The sequence below is a fragment of the Calypte anna genome, chromosome 1 (genome assembly GCF_003957555.1).
Source record: "Calypte anna isolate BGI_N300 chromosome 1, bCalAnn1_v1.p, whole genome shotgun sequence".
NCBI lineage: Eukaryota > Metazoa > Chordata > Aves > Apodiformes > Trochilidae > Calypte > Calypte anna.
Genome location: NC_044244.1, coordinates 141,678,427 through 141,695,035, shown reverse-complemented (window position 1 = coordinate 141,695,035; position 16,609 = coordinate 141,678,427). Strand labels below are relative to the sequence as shown.

The 16,609-nt window shown below is 36.0% G+C and overlaps 1 protein-coding gene across 1 annotated transcript in view; it reads left to right on the top strand.

The window, feature by feature from the left end:
- MYO16 (myosin XVI) overlaps nucleotides 1-16,609 on the top strand; it is a 285,335-nt gene that overhangs the window by 199,435 nt on the left and 69,291 nt on the right. The window contains exons 25-27 of the mRNA XM_030458595.1: nucleotides 2,263-2,438; nucleotides 6,391-6,471; nucleotides 6,710-6,915. Of these exons, the coding sequence (XP_030314455.1) occupies nucleotides 2,263-2,438; nucleotides 6,391-6,471; nucleotides 6,710-6,915 (463 nt within the window). The remainder of the gene's footprint in view (nucleotides 1-2,262; nucleotides 2,439-6,390; nucleotides 6,472-6,709; nucleotides 6,916-16,609) is intronic.

Below are 16,609 nucleotides of genomic sequence, written 5' to 3'. Positions count from 1 at the left end.
CTTATGTTTTTCAGTGGGTAGACACAATTGTCCATTGAAATACAGACTTAAAGAGCTTTTCATGTGAATATTGTATAATTATGCCTAATAGTACTGCATCCCAGCTTATTAATTAATGATTCATAATTAGCTCATTAAATACATTTACCATTTATCCTTTCCTTGAAGAAAAGAAAAAAAAATTCTCAAGGAAATGTCAGTGTACCCTGAGGTGTTATTTGTCTATTCCACAACCACTGCAGTCTTTCCTTAATTTATTGTATACTTATGTTTCTTTCCATAAAAACAGAGGTCTTTCAAAGGTCATATTTTTTTCCCAGCTAGCCCTGCTATTACAATGTATTGGGTTTTAGCAATTTTTTTTTTTTTTAATAGGTAAACTCCCTAGTAAAATAATTGTATTTCAAAGGCAAACAGTATACATTAAGGATGAAGAAAGGAGTGGAAAAATTGATCTTGAGTATAATGCTATTGATTATAGCTTTAGAGACATTCCAGTTCTCACTACTGGAACATTCTTTCATTTTCTCACATGACCTCCTTTTACACTTTCATTGCTATTTTATATGTAAAGCATACTGTTGAAAGGGAAAAACAGAGGACTGGATTAGATATAAAATGTCTGATATGCTAAGAGTGGGTGTATATATAATTAAGAAGCATTAATAATAATTGTTATTATTAATGGAAAAATTGTGAAGTCAGATTATTTTACAAATGTAAGACACTTAATTTCCTTCCTTTCTAAGCAACTTCTTAGTCTTAAAACCTATTGATTGTGATGAATTTCTTTCAGGGTCAGTTTCATAAGTTACGTAGATATACACCTGCAGTGCATGCTTCCCTTGATTTTCATTGAACTTAATTTCCTTAATAAAAAATTTTAAATATGCTAACAACATTACATTTAAATATATATAATTTGCATATGTGAATAAGAACATGTAACATACTTGTCTGATCTGGAGTTACTATTGACGGAGGTTTTATTTTTTTTAATTTGAAGGAAATAATTTTAATGCCTTTCCTAATGCTATTAATTATGTTTATAGTATAAAGATATGGAGGCTTACTGAGTCCACTGATTGTGCTGAAATTGTTTCAAGTATCTGCTTTACTATCTTGTATTTTTTTTTACTTCTGCTAAATAAGGAATACTGATTTTCACAGAGAAAGGGAAAAAATCTATTGTATTTAAGCATCTCCTAATATTTCTTTACACAGCTGATAGAGAACAAACCAAGAATTTCTACCTGCTATGCTGAATTCAATTACTTTCTTTATGATGCTTATCCCATTCATCTCTCCAATATTTATTTTGCTTTGTTTTGTTCACATGATGAGTGTGAGCATAGTAACAGTTTGTTAGTTCCTAAAAAATTAAGGATGCTTAAGGACATATCACACAATAGGTTTTTAACACTTGTTGGTGTGGCAGTACAAGCACCATGTAATTTTCATGTTCATCTTAAAAAGCTCATGTCCATAATCTCATAAAGGATGATTTGCCTAAAAGTAGTACAAAGTATCCTACCTGTCATAAAAATCAGATTTTTATATCTAAAAATTCCTCCTGGAAGTGTATTTGTTTTATACTCATTATCACCACTGCATCAAACATATGTATGATATTGTAACTTTTTTCTGTAAATGTTTGTAAGTGTGGTCTTATCATAGACAAACATGAGCATATCTTGCTATAGTCCTGTTCTTCTCCTTGCCTTTTTATTTTTCATCCCTTCCTTTATTATGTTTTCCTTATTCCTTTTTTCTTTGGTGCAATGTCTGTATTTCTGTCAAGTCCCTTGGTAATATCTAAATTCTACGTCAGGTACATATTGTGCAGAACACATATTGCTTTAGTAGGTGGAAAAATTTGGAGTTTAATGGAGCAAAATTCAGAGGTGATTATCATAATTAATTAAGTTCAGACAGATTACAGACTCAAAGGTTTCATTTTCTGCCCTATCTTGTTCAGCACATGATCTAAATGTTTTAAAATAGTGCTACCAATGGCTGACATTCTTAGATATCAGATATTTTTTATATAACTAACATAATAGTTTATTGGTTTGTCCACCTGTTTTAAGTTTACTTAGCATAGAATCATAGAATTAGCATAGAATGCTTTGGGTTGGGCTGTTGGTGAAATTGTTTGATTCTATTTCTCACTGCATGTCTTGGTACTTACAAATACAATCCATGTAATTGTCTATCCTGTATTATATCTTCATGCATGAATGTAATCTTTTTTTTTCCCAGCCAGTGAAAATGTAGTTATCAATCAATTGTTCCAGTCCAAGCTGACACAAACTGGATCACTTGTCCCTCCATATCATTCCCTTAAAATCAGAGGATGTAAAGCAGCTTTGCTAAATAAAAAAACACCAGCAGCCTGTGCAAGTGGGGAAGCAAAAAAATATATTGAGCTCAGCAAGGTAAGAATTTAGTACTCGTTCTGCTCTTTATTCCTTGAAGATTTTTCTCAGTTACTTTGTCATTTCTGAAAGCTACTTGTTCTCTTCTTCATTCCCTCTAGTCATTAGCTATTAAAACAACCTAATACTTAATATCAATACTAAAGGAGTGGGTAGCAGGTTATAGTTTACTAACACTAGTAATGCTGGTGCAATAACCTCTTTCTTTTACTCTAAGAAGGTTAAGCAAGATGATGAGGTCTCTTCAAACCTGCATCATTCCATGATTTTGTGGTTCCCGAGCATAGCAGTGTACCCATTACCAATTTTTTGGATAAGAACACTTCTTTGTTTTGTCTCCCTGGCTGACTTTATAATGAATAGTTAAATAAATTAAGATATGGGACTTGCAAAATTAAAGCCTTAATTTCTTTATTGTGTTTACCTGAGAAGATTTCTAGTCTGCTAAAGGTAGTTTGTGTGTTTTTCTCTGAAGATCAATTCTGTACATTTTGGCAAACACAGTTTTTTCAAATGGTCAGTTGCATGTAATTTTTCCCAGTTGATTTGAAATCAAATCAAACCAACCCCTCCCCATTTCTGAACTTCTCTTTTTTTTTTCTGCTAGCTAAGTGAGGCAAAAAAAAAAAAAAATGAAAACAAGCAAACAGACAAAAACCACAAAGGGAAACTTATCAGAAAATTCATTGTTTATGTCACATGGAACACCTCTCCTTGAGGAGAAATAACATGATTTGCTGAGTCAATTCTTGTCAGAGCTTTGGGATTCCTCCTTCTTCTAGAAAAGGAGCAAGCAGTTCTCACAATACATCAGCTGCTTTGCCAGGCTTCTTGAATCTTGCAGCTCTATTTTTGGCTAACAGCTGTATAAAATTGATTCTGTCGTGGGATTAAGGAGCCTGTTCTCATGTGTCATTGGGGAAGGCTTTATGCAAATATGTCCATAGAACAGCAAGGGGACTTTTCTCATGTCCTCCCCTGCTGATAGTGTAATTCCTGTCTACTGTTCCTGTCAGTAATCTCAGTGGAAAAACTTGAGTTGAAGTGAATGGTGTTGGTTTAAGGCTATATTTAGCAAACAGCTGAAGCATCACAGTGTGCCTTTAGGTGCCTTTCCACCATGGTAACAGCTTCCTAGAGGAAGCTTCCTAAGGCTGTGGAAAAGATCCCGGTTCCATATATGGAGGGAAGTATGAAAAGCACATCTAAGTTAGAATCCTTATCAAACCAGGGGGAAACACTGCACAGCTAGGATCTCTGAAACAATGAGGTCCAGACCAGTCCAGAATGGCTTTTAACCCAGAGTTATTCTCTTGAGCAAGAGAAGACATATTCAGATACCTTTGGGAAGCGTGATAAATTAAGTCAGAAATTCCAAATTCAGTGAGAATGCTCTAAACTTTTAGGTATTAGATGGAAGGTGGGAAGAACTTCATCCTTCATCTGCCCACAGAGACAAGGATGGCTTGGCTTCTCAAAGGTAGGCTTTGAGAAGAGCTGCACAGGTGAGAGAGAACACCACTTAGTTTGTAGATACTAAGTTGGCATAATTTGAGCAAGGTACTGTGCTGCCCTGCAGGATGCAACCAGAACTTTAGTTATCTAAGCTGTTCCAGTGGCAAAAAAAGACACTTATTATTTTGGAATAGGCACCTGATGCAGCACCTCGACATAGGTAAGTGCTTAAATTCTTTTGTAGTTCAAGATCTTTCGAGGTCCCTTCCAACCCCAAGGATTCTATGATTCTATGATCTATATCTGTGCTGTCCCAAATAACTTCTTCCCTTTTCCAGCGTACCCTTGAAAACCCTCTCTGAACGGCTGGTGTAATGTTGGTTTTGTGGATTTGTTGTTATTGCAATTGTAAATGCAATGTAAGGAGCATTTTCTTACCAGCTTAGAATTAAGTTGGAGAACCATAAGCACTGCATTTTTATTGTAATTTATCCTGAGGGTAAAGGCAATAAAGAGTGAAGAGAAAAAAAAAAGGGGGGGGGGAGTGTGGAGGGGGAGGAAAGAAGGCAAGAATCAAGGCAAGAATTATCAACCAGTGACTGACATTCCTTTTATATCTGGAATTTGAGTTGTAAAGTGCCTCATACCAAAGGCACTAAGAAGGGCAAGATAGAAGGTATTCATGTTGCTGTGTATGGGTTGTCATTTGGACACCACTAAATCAAGGAAGAGAATTAGTCACTTTCAGAGGTCAGATAGGAATTTGTTATGATTCCCTTCCACTTTCAGCTTGTCATCTGTAGTCCTTAGTAGTTGCTAGGTTTGCCTTTCCATAAATTATTCTTTTCTTGATTTCAAGCATGCTTTACAGATAAGGATGATCTGCCTGCTTGAACATACCACTCAGCTTGTAGTAGGGACCAAGAGAACTGTGCACCCATCCTAAGATAGACATGAAAAGATCTAATAGCTGGCCAGAATTTTGGAGCATATAAGGAATCAGGAATCTGGGGATGCCAGCTCAAGTCTCTATGACATATGAAGACTGTATTCCCTTTTAAAAGAAAATAGAACATATCTTCATTGATACACTCACAACGTTCTTTTGCTCACATCAGCTCTCTCTCCCTTGCCTTTCTGTAATATTTTCCTACTGCATACTTCGGCCCCACTGTCTTCTGCCCTCTTCCTTTGGAAAAATCATCGGGTTCCAGAGTTAATAGAGTAGAATTCTAGTCAGATGAATGCACATCGCTAACAAAAGGTTTTTTTCCTTCCACTGACTTTATGTTGTTTACCTTTGTGAACACTTTGCTTCATTGTTTGTTGAGAAGCTTATCTATTGCAAAATGTTTGGTATGTGTTTTGGTTAAAGCTTGAAAATATTCTACCAGTAAAGAGAGACTTTTCAGAGGGTTTTAGCTTCCTACGGAGATTACAGTGTTACACACACACACACACATATATATATATATACTTATTTATTTTTCCTGTAAATTAGAGTACAACAATCTGTATATTACAGGCTGATAGAGAAGTACATCTTTGGTGATCTTCTCTTGTTCCTTGGTCCATAGTTGAACATATCCAAGTTTGAAGAGCTGGAATTAATTTTTTGTTTTGTTTTGTTTTGTTTTGTTTTTTTGTTTTGTTTTGTTTTGTTTTTTCTTGTTTCCTTTCTTTTCTCTCCCTCATTCTGAACCAAACAGTTCTTTCCCATAGGAAAAAGTGTGCACCACAGGACAGCAGGCAGGAGTTTCAGCACCCAAAACATTGCTCCTGCCTCTTCTGTTAAAACAAAGGAACGGTCCTGTACTCGTGACTTAATCTGTTGGAAGGAAGGGATGAGTGTGTTATATGTCAAGTGGAGAAAATTGTATTTTAGTTATGTTCTTCAAACATTCTGTAATGTTTGCAAGCATATCTCTTACTTTTCTCTTTTGAAGCTGGGGATGGCTTTTCCTTTAAAATCTTACTGCATCATAGTAAATGATCTTTGACACAAAGAGAGCTAAAAAGTTTAGCATAGTGGGTAAAGAACCTCTTAAACTGCAATATTTTTAATGGTTTTGGCTTGAGTGGGTGAAGGAGAGGAAATGGATGGTTTTTTGATGTAACTGGGAAAGATATGAGTAGGTCAGAACATGCTGACTTGATGGAAAGGGAGTTTTATGGGACAACTGGAGAAAGGCAATGAAAAGAAGTCAGAGATAGAGTTATTAGAGTTCGAGATGGAGATGAGATAGAGATAGATAGAGATAGATAAAGAGATAGCTAGCTAGAGATAGAGATAGATAGAGATAGAGATAGTCATGTCTCTGCAGATACATGAGGATATTTATCCACTTTCTCAATTCTTTCAGAAACTCAGATCATTGTCTATGACATACTATTTGTATAAATGTTTTCCTTTGTTAGTAAACTGTGTGACAGTGAAAATGGTTTACTTCCCATCTTGAGATAAAGGTATTTTTGTGTGTGCTTTTCTTCCCCACAGCTGTTGAAAAAGAAAGGAACATCCTCATTTCTTCAGCGGCTGGAACGAGGGGGCCCAACCACTGTGGCAGTACAGCTCAGGGTTAGTGAATATCTTCTGGACAGAAATTTACAAAAAAAAAAAGCAAAAATTTTAAAGGCAGGATTAGTCTCTAGAGATTGAAATGGAAGAAAGAAAAATAGTATGCTTGAGAAAGTCATTTGCATGGCCAGTCCAAACCTTTTGAGAAAATTATGTTAAAAAGTTAGGAAGAATATGCATGTTGAGCAATTGCATTTGGTACACCAGAATGATGGAGAACTGATTTTTTTCCCCACAGAAATCACTTGCAGATATTATTGGGAAGCTGCAGAACTGCACACCACATTCTGTCCATTGTATAAAGCCTAATAACTCCAAGCTGCCAGACACTTTTGACAATTTTTATGTGTCTGCTCAACTCCAGTATATCGGTGTCCTAGACATGGTCAAAATCATACGACATGGGTATCCAGTACGCCTCTCTTTCACAGACTTCTTGTCAAGGTAAATTCTTTTAAGTTTCTTAAAAGCTTTTTCCTACCTATAGTACAAAGCCTTCTGTCATGTTCTAGTAGTGCTTGCAGTGCTGCTTTGTTGATGAGCCTTGTAGACTATCTTCAGAGAAAAATCATGTTTGCCAGCAAGGAGTGTGGGCTTGTTATTTTTTAATTGAAAGAATCATGAACTTTATGAAAATTTAATTATAAAGATAATCAGCATATGCATTCAATTAAAAAATATAACTCCATCAAGTAGCTATATTTTTTGTAACTTATGCTATTTATACAATTTATAAAATACAAAATATTGCATCCAGGTAATTAAAAAGCGGCAGAAGAATTAGTTTAGATTTTTCAGGTTCATCAGTTTACGTGTCATGGGTTCAGTATTTGTATTTTATATGCTAGGGTTTGTTTCTGCATGGTGCTGAGTTATTAATGTTCACACCACAACATCATTTTTATTATTGTTGATGGGAATGAGTGAAATTTTGATATGATGAGAAAAGACAAAAAGACATATGTCACTGCTTCTGGCTGAAGACAAACTTTTTTACATCCTTGCCAGTTTAATTTCAGGGATTTGACTCACACTCTGAAAGCAAAGAAAAACCACCAGCTTGTCTAAGGATGTTTGGTTAGAATCCTCATGCACCCAACACGTTACTCCTCTCTGCACATCCTACTCCTTGACTGATACATCAAGCAGTCATGATCTGACCTATGTCTCATTTTACTTCTGAAAGACAGCATGGGAGTAGCAGTAGCTCGCATACATCTAAACCTGCGATTGCCTTTTTGGTCAAAGTTGTGGATGTTAAATCACTGCTTGGGCAGGATCATAGTCTCTCTGGCAACTCTCTGAATGTTCAAAAAGTGCAGGTGTATAGGAGTTTATAGTCCTATTTGTTTCAAAAGTAAGCCATCTCTGTCCTAACACAATATGCATCCTGATGCACAAATCCAGAAGTGCAGGCTGGTGGAAGTAAAGCTGCAGCTAAGGGGAGATTTGGAAATGCAGGCTGCTTTCATGTTCAGAAGTAGTAGGGCCAATCTCTATTTAGCTGTTATATCCTTAATGTTGAATCCAAGATTCCTAGCAAGGATTTGGTTCTTACCACCTAGCTTTTCTCACTGCGTTTCCTACCTACAGGCTGGGGGTCAGCACAGGCTTGGTGCCATTCCTGGTGGGAAGTGTGGTGGTAGCTGCTCTCTTTTGGAGGATAAGAGAGTAACCATAAATACAAATGTTATTTTATTCAGTTAGCATCAGTGCCAGAGAATAGTACCATCAATGTTCACTAGCATTATAGGCATAAATCCAGCATGACGTCTCTTTTTTTCAAGAAACTGTACTTGAAAATATCACTAAAATCATGTTTGAAGATTCAAATATAATTTCAATCATTTTCCTCCACCCCTTCAAGTATGTCCCAAAGACAAATGTTTACGTAAAGTCTAGAGGACATCAGGTGGCTCACAATAAATATTTATTTGTAGTAGTGACAGTAAAATAGCAGAATAAAATAGTAAAAGAATAGCAGAAAAAAGCCCAACATTATGATACCAGCAACATCTATGCTATTATTTTAGTGTTCTACTTTTGTTACTGTCCATCTTTATCCCTTTTCCTCCACAATAAATTATCTTTAAACAAACAGAAAAATTATTGCTTTAGATAGAGATAGATAGATGCTTAGAAGCTCAGTTAAAACCTCATGATTAAGGAAGGATCATGAGCAGGAGTGGGATCTGATTTTTTTTTTTTTTTTTTTTTAGGAAATAAGTGCCTTTTTTAATATTTCACTGATTATATTGAAGTGGGGGAGCATAAAAAACAGGTAATAAAAACACAGGGAAAGATGTAGGAATTGATCTTTATTTACTGCAGGAAGTTTTTTGTCCCCATCGCTTGCCCCAAGGGGCAAAGGAAATACTCCCCATTAATCCTGGGAGAAAGACCTTCACAGCTGACAACAGAAAATCACAAAGGAAGGAAGAAAAAAATAGACATTTGCATCTCTTAACTCAATGATGGATGCAGCTAACATTAATGAAATTTTCCTAGACCTTAATTTTTTTCTCAAATGTTCTGTAAAGAAGAGAAATATAAGTAATTTTGGCTCTATTCTGGCATATTTTGTCGCTTCCTTGTTTATAAATGCTAAATACTAGGAAAGGCTCTTGATTTTCATACAGGTTTTCTCTTTTGAAGTGGAGGGTTTCCTCCCCATTTGAATCACACTAAGTAGCAATCTGACCTTGTGACTCTGAAGGGGGAAGAACAGGCCTGCAAGTGTAAAATACAAGATAACCTCCCATCCTGATATAGTTAGTTGATAAGTGTGACTCTATGGTTTATCAATCCAAGAATGACAAGACCTAGAGGCAGCAAGATGTATCCCCAGATTGGTTCCTGTGAAAAGTTTACCCATAATTATAAGATTTTCACCTTTAGTTTGTGTCTTGGAGTCCTTCTCATGGGCTGAGTTTCAGTGAATGTAGGTGGTTCATGGCTTGGCTTAGCTCAGCTGCAAAATGGTTTTTAGTGGTGCAAGAAAATCTCAGTTTCTAGAGCTGACTGTACTATGTTGTTCTTCCAGACTTACCTGGCTTGAGAAGTGAAGTATATTAGTGATAGGTTTGAAAGCATTATGCAAAATCAAAGAAAATTTGTGGCCTGGATCCCAGCTTGAATTCCCAAAGAATAATGAACTCCTCTCTTCCTCTACTGTCCCTGCAGTTTTCATGCATTTACCAATAGGGTCTTCCTTATCGTATGAGTAATGTAGTCAGAGTTTCAAAAAATTATATAATGAATGTTTTTTTTTTCTGGCTAATAAAAGGACAGAATGTTTCAATTAGAAGTCTTTGTGGTGAAGGGGTAGAATATTGGAAAAGCTGGATTTTCTATCAGTAATTTAGACAGGAACATTGCTTTCTTAATTGGATGAATCAATACATTTGTATTAATATCTAATTAGGAACTAATATGACTGGTTTCTAGCATATATTTATGAGCCAAATTTGAACTCTTACAAGGATTAAAGAAAGACAGTAGCTAAGGAAACGTCTTTTTGCAAGAGCACTTTTCCTTGGCCTACAAAGCTTAATCACTTATTTCTATCACTGTCCCTTTTGGATTTACTGGTTCTCCTTCTGCATAATGAAAGTAAAAGTTGACAGCTACCAGGTGAGCCCCTCAATCACCAAAGTTCATTGATCAGAAGAGAAATCTTGTGGAAATTCTGGTTAAGTGAAAGCTGTGACAGTTGCTGTCAATGAATATATAATATAAATAGTAATTAATAAGGTCAGATGCTATTAAATGCTGTAAAAGCAGGCAGCACCAATATAATTATGAAATGATATATGGGATTGCAGCAAATTTGCCAACTCCAGCTGAAATGTTTCTGCTGAATTTGCCTGCAGTGTTGGCTCAATTTCTAAAGCTCTCTGTAGAGAGGCAGAAATCAGTTCTTACCTTATCTTTAAAATAGAAAGCCTTGTGTAACATGCCTTTTAGATTCCAGGAAAATTGTATGGATGTATTTTGGATTAACATCTTCAGAATAATTCTCAGTGGTTATATTTTAAAATTCAGCTTTACTTTTAAGTCAAGGCAGTAGCATAAACAATGTTGTGGAAGAGGTAGAAGCTTTCAATTTGGAGTCCAAATTGCATGCATAGGAGAAGTACCATCAAATATCCTTCTTTTCTGGAAGAAAGAAAACAGTAAAATAACCATGCAAGTAGGAACTGTCTGCAAATGCTGTTTCTTTCCATCATTTAGCATTTTGATATCTTAGTGAAAAGGAGCATAATTCCAAGATATACCAGACAAATTTCAGTAGGTATGTAGCAATTGGCTGTGTTTTTAGTATGCAGTGGAATGGTAAAAAAAAAAAAAGAAAAAAGAAAAAAAAAGTGTCATAAGTGTCATTGTGTGCTCTATTAGCCATATAGAACACTAGGGCTCAGAAACTCTCTAGGGCACAGAGCCTGGCTGTAAAAACTTAGTATCTAGAATCTAATCTCATTGCATCAATTAATAAGATAGATCCTGGCTGCCTTTTCTGTCATTCACCTCACCCTATGCTCAAGGAAAACAAATAAAAGCCATTTGCAATATAATTTTTTAAAAATAATAATAGTGATCAAGGATCCATCTACAGTAATGAGGTGAGCTTCTATTTCTTGCTCAGTGGAGTACAAGAATACAGCTGTTCAGGCATGTTCAGGTAAAAATGAGCCAGTAAGATGCTCTTTTTCAATCATTCTGAACTATTTTATTTTGGTACAAATCTTCCTCTACCACCACTCCTCTACTATGATTGTTTTGTGAATTGGATGAGAAAATTAAATTAGTTTTTCCTCTCCCTTTAATGTGATTTGCCAAGGTTCTGAACCTTACCCAGTGCTTTGCTGTGTCTGTGTTTTAGTTTCCTTGGTCAAGGGAGAATTGATCAGCTGCTGCCTTAGAAATTGAAGTTCGTACATCATACATGTTTCTTGTGTCCAGGACATTGCTTAGCAATGGAGACTGAAAGGCCCACAGATCTTGAAATAAGACATCTGTGTTCACTTTCCTTGCTGGTTTGTGTCACACCTTCAAGGCTGTTGTGCCTCAGGGTAACGTTTGTGAATTATGTGAACTGATAAGTGAATTCAATCTTTCATTCAGCTCATGAGAATTGCAGAATTCTATGACAAAAAACCATGTTGTTAAGAAAGCTCAAGTTATTCTGATAGTTTGCTATTCCTTGTCTTTATTTCTGCACTTTTCAAATGATTCAAATGTTTCTTGGGATTTCATCACTGTGTCTCAGGTTTCCAGACTGTCTCTTCTGCCTTTCAACTTGGTCTTGGATTTTCCATCACAGAGCTCACATCCTTCTTCTGTTGGTGCTCAAGTAACACCAGAGAAAATGTCATACTGTGAAGGAGAACACACAGACTGTATGTAGAGACATCTCTACATAAGAGAAAAGAAGAGATAAGTCACTAGGATATTAGAATTTACCATTTCCAATTCCCTTTAAAACTGGCTTAAATTGCATCAACCTAGTCTTTAGTTTTACTTATGCATATGTAAAGATGCAGCTTAGATTATAGGTACTTGTTTATGCTAACTGGTAAGACAGTGTCATGTGCAGGTTTGGAAGTACAGTATTAGACTACCTTCTGTTTTTTTCTTCTTCCTCTTCCCCTCTTCTTCTTCTTCCTCCTTCTTTTGATTGGCTAATTTTACTCTCCTCTATGAACAGGATATGTTAACAGATCTAAATTACAGCACACAAATTCTATGGAGTTATTTAAAAATAAATAATCTCTGAGACCGTAATGCTTTGAAACTTGCAAGTTAAAAAGAGTTTAGGTTCTGATGTGGGGTTTTTTTGCTTTAAAGTAATCTTAAAAAATGGTAAAACATCCATTTTAATAGGAAATAATTAGGAAGGAACCTATGGAACACAATTGTAAGGGATTCTTATGATAATCATAGCAGTGAGGGTGAAAAAGTGTGTTCAAAGCCTATTTTAGTTACAGGTTTTCCTCTGATTTAATTATGAAAGTATTCTTAGATGAAATTCTTCTGGGATGTTACACTTAACTCCACATCTTGAAATATGCAGTTCTACTCAGGACAGTGTTCCTTGATGCTGAAATGCTCTAACAGTGGCCTTTATGTCAAAAATAGCTTTAGAGCACTTAATAGTTACTAAGTCATCCAGACAATTGATTTTGCTTGTAGGTCATTCTGAAGAGATACTTTTTTATTCAGGCAGGTTGGTTGTTTATGTTTATGTTTCTGAATTTTCTGTGAGACAGATCATTACCTACCTGAATTCCCTTTGTCCAGAAACTTTTTGGTGTTCATGGGTTTTTTCCTCCTCTGTCTTTCTCTTCTCTCTTTTTTTTTTTCTTTTCTTTTTTTTTTTTTTTTTTTTTCTTTTCATTTTTTTAACCTTTTGAAAGCAGGGAAGTTATCATATTTTATAACATATAACTTCCAAATTTAAAAAGTGAAGCAAAACATTTCAGAGTCTCCTGAGGCTCTGAAACTTCAGAGTCACATAGGCAGGACATTAGTGAGAATGATGTTCTGAGTAGATTACAAAGTGCTGGGTCATCACACTGTCCCTTTTGGCTTCACTGTTTACTACACAATAATATCGCCAGTCTCCTTATAAAACAGTGCATTGATATGTCATTTTAGCAAGGATTTGAATGGCAGAGAGTACAGTCAGACATGTTCTGACTGGTGTTCAGAAGCGATAGTCCATTAAAGTAAATGCAATTATACCAATTTATACCAAATAGTAATCTCACCGTTGTGAGATTACACACCATCACTCCAAGTATCCTCTCTTCTTCTTCGCCTAGCTTTTTTTTTTTTTTAATTTTCCCTTTCTTTCTGATATTGGGGTCCAGTTTGGAATAATTGAGATAATTTATAGTAGTCTCAAAATTACCAAGCCTTCATGAAATCTTGTTACTATAGGGGATTATTATGTTTTAAAGAGTGGCCAGAACCCAGAGTGTACTGATGTTTTCCCTTGTAATCTATGTATATTAGTACTGGTGTGCATCACTTTGGGAGTTGTCTAGATGTAAGCAGGTATTTGAGACTGTTTTAGAGGCTATAGAACATTTTATATGTATTTGTCAAACTAAATAGCTCTCTATGTTACAAATAGACTAAATGTAGATAGAATATTCTAGTTTACCCCTATTAGGTGTTTCTCTGAAGCTGTTTGCCTCTTTTTCTCCGTTTTTCCCCTTAGGTCCTTGTTAATGCTCAAAAGACAAGAAATATGCTAGATAACTTCAGATGTATATGTTGGCTCAACTAATTAGCCTGGACTTAATTTATAAGGTGTAGAGAGAAATGATCCATTTTAGGATATGATTCAAGTGACTTATTTTAAATTTCCCTATTTTTTGCAGGTATTTCACAGTGTCAGTCTAGTTGCCATTTAACGTCTTGTAACAGTCTCCAACAAAAAACAGAACAGAGTTGAAATAGGATGGATGGAGTTGGAAGGGACCTTAAAGATCACCCCCTGCATGGGCAGGGACACCTCCCACCAGACCAGGTTGCTCCAAGCCCCATCCAACCTGGGCTGGAACACTTCCAGGGAGGGGACAGACACAACCTCCCTGTGCAACCTGTGCCAGTGTCTCACCACCCTCACACCAAAAAAAATTCTTCCTAACATCTAACCTCTCCCAGTTTTAAGCCATTCCTCCTTGTCCTATCACTAAATGGCCTTCTAAAAAGTCCCTCCCCAGCTTTCCTGTAGCCCCTTCAGATACCAGAAGGCCACTATAAGCTCTTCCTGGAGCCTTCTCTTCTCCAGGCTGAACAATCCCAACTCTCTCAGCCTGGCTTTGTAGGAGAGGTGTTCTAGCCCTCTGATCATCTTTGTGGCCCTCAAATATTCAAGTTATGCCATGGTATCATCAGTACTCTAGCCCACAGAGTAAGTAGTATTGTACATGAAAAACATCAGTCCTTGTGTTATATGTTACAGAGTTGGTCTGTAAGAATAATTTAGCTGCTTGTGTTCCCATGCACAAATGAGTGTAAGAGAAAATAAAGTTCCTTTTTTGACTCTTCAGTAGTAGTTCAGATATCTAGTTTCAATTTATTTTAGAGGGCAAAAAAGAATTATCAGCATTGCTTGCTGGACATCTTCTGAGTTTTATATTGAAATGAGTGTAAAGTCTCATGTCATTCCACTGAAGTCAACTGAATTATTAATGTCCATCACATACTTAGAATTCTGTAGGATCAACATGAAAAGGGGCAGATCCAAGGACATAAATCTTTATGGCCAGTTTTGAGTCTCGCAGTTCCTAACTTCCAGATGCTTGGTATCCAATCTGAATAATCTTTCAGCATTATTTATATTACATTTAGTGTAGAATGTGAAAACTTAGTGCAGCTTCTTACAGGGATTTTATGCAATAGAGAATGTCCTAGTTTTTAGGTGGTTTCAAAGAGAATCTCAAAGTATTATTCTAACTCCACTACAATGGGTGTGCAGGTGTTTTCCTGCTTTTTTTTTTTTTTTCTGCATGGTTTTGTTATTTTCTTTTTTCCTAGCTAAGTTCATTTTCTTAGGCAATGATAAATCTATTTGACACACATAAACGTAATGCTGGCTGAACTGTTTCAGCAATTTTCTTTCTTTTATCTTAAGGAAGGATCTGTGAAGTTTTAAAATGCTTACTTCATTTCCAGAGTTCCACTCTTTGGACTGACATTCAGTTTCCACTAGCATTTAACATTTCCCATCCATCAGGGTTAACTAAACATTTATAAAATCACTAAATATCCCTGTTACTGCATGATATAATATCTACTAAACATGGAGAAATGTTCCCACAGAGCACAGAAATACCTACCAGAGGACTGGATTACTGGAATACTGCATATTACAAATGTGAATAATGAAGGTTCTTGAACCATATCTCACAAGGTGACTGATTTCTGTGTGTCCATAACAGTTAATAACATTAAAAAAATTCCAAACCTTGATGTTTCAACAAAAATAAGTACTGAGTACTTCATAACCTGCTGACATCACCTAATGAAAAAGATAATAGACAGATATTTGTATAGCTAGTAGGAGGTTCATTTGAATGCTTGCCATAGAAATAAACCTGTTAAAAGAAAATATTATCAACCATTGATATCTTCACTAATCCTCATGCATTGAAACCCTTTTAAGGAAATGCCTATTAAAGAAATAGACCTCTTTAATTAATACACACAGCCCATCTTTTAAATACACATTTTAAAGAAGTATGGAACACATTAGTTTATGCGAATGGCACTATAAAGGAACTTTGAATAATCTAGTTTGGTTGAAAATTGTCACAGGATAAATTGATTTTGCTGTATAGTTTCAAAATGATTCCTTCGTTTTCACTGAATAATTAAATATAACTGTGTGATTTCAGTGCCTAAAAAACCATAATCAGTTGCTCTTGACTGCTTTTTTCTCTGCTCACAGGACTTGTATAAATGCAGTCCAGCTGCCCCATGCTCAAAAGTGACTGTGACCCTCCTGCTGTTTTTCCTTTCTGTGGCTCTTCAGTTGTTAAATTCCTTATACTCGACTGAGACATTCAGGCTACCCTTTTTCTCCCTATCCACATTTTGGTATTCTTTACAAAGACTTATTCTTCAGCACAAGAACCTGGAATGAGACTTCCTAAAACAATATTTCCTAGTCAGATTGAATAAAAGTAGGCAGTTACTACTGATGACATCTGAGAACAAAGACAAAATCCTATCCATGCATGCATGTAAAATTCTTTTATGTAGCTTAATCATTGGATCATTCTTATTTTTTTCTTCGAATAGTGTGGCATTAATTTAACATCACCCATTTTAGCAGAATGACTTCTCCTATATTTGGCAATAATGAGAGCAGAATCTGGTGGAGGACTGACACAGTATGCCAAGGGGACAACCTTAGCCTGTCTAGAAAAATGATACTTGTGTACAGTTTGTGTAACCATTGTATAATTCAGGACAAGGAGGGCACTGTCGCCCTGACCGATACAACTCACAGTGTTCTGTAGCAAGACAAACCTCCTTTAGGGAACGGCCCTTCAAGGTCCAACCAGGTGTTCCAGAAGAGACTCATGAGTAGTGCTCTAAACCTATGGCTCTCAGAGTTAAC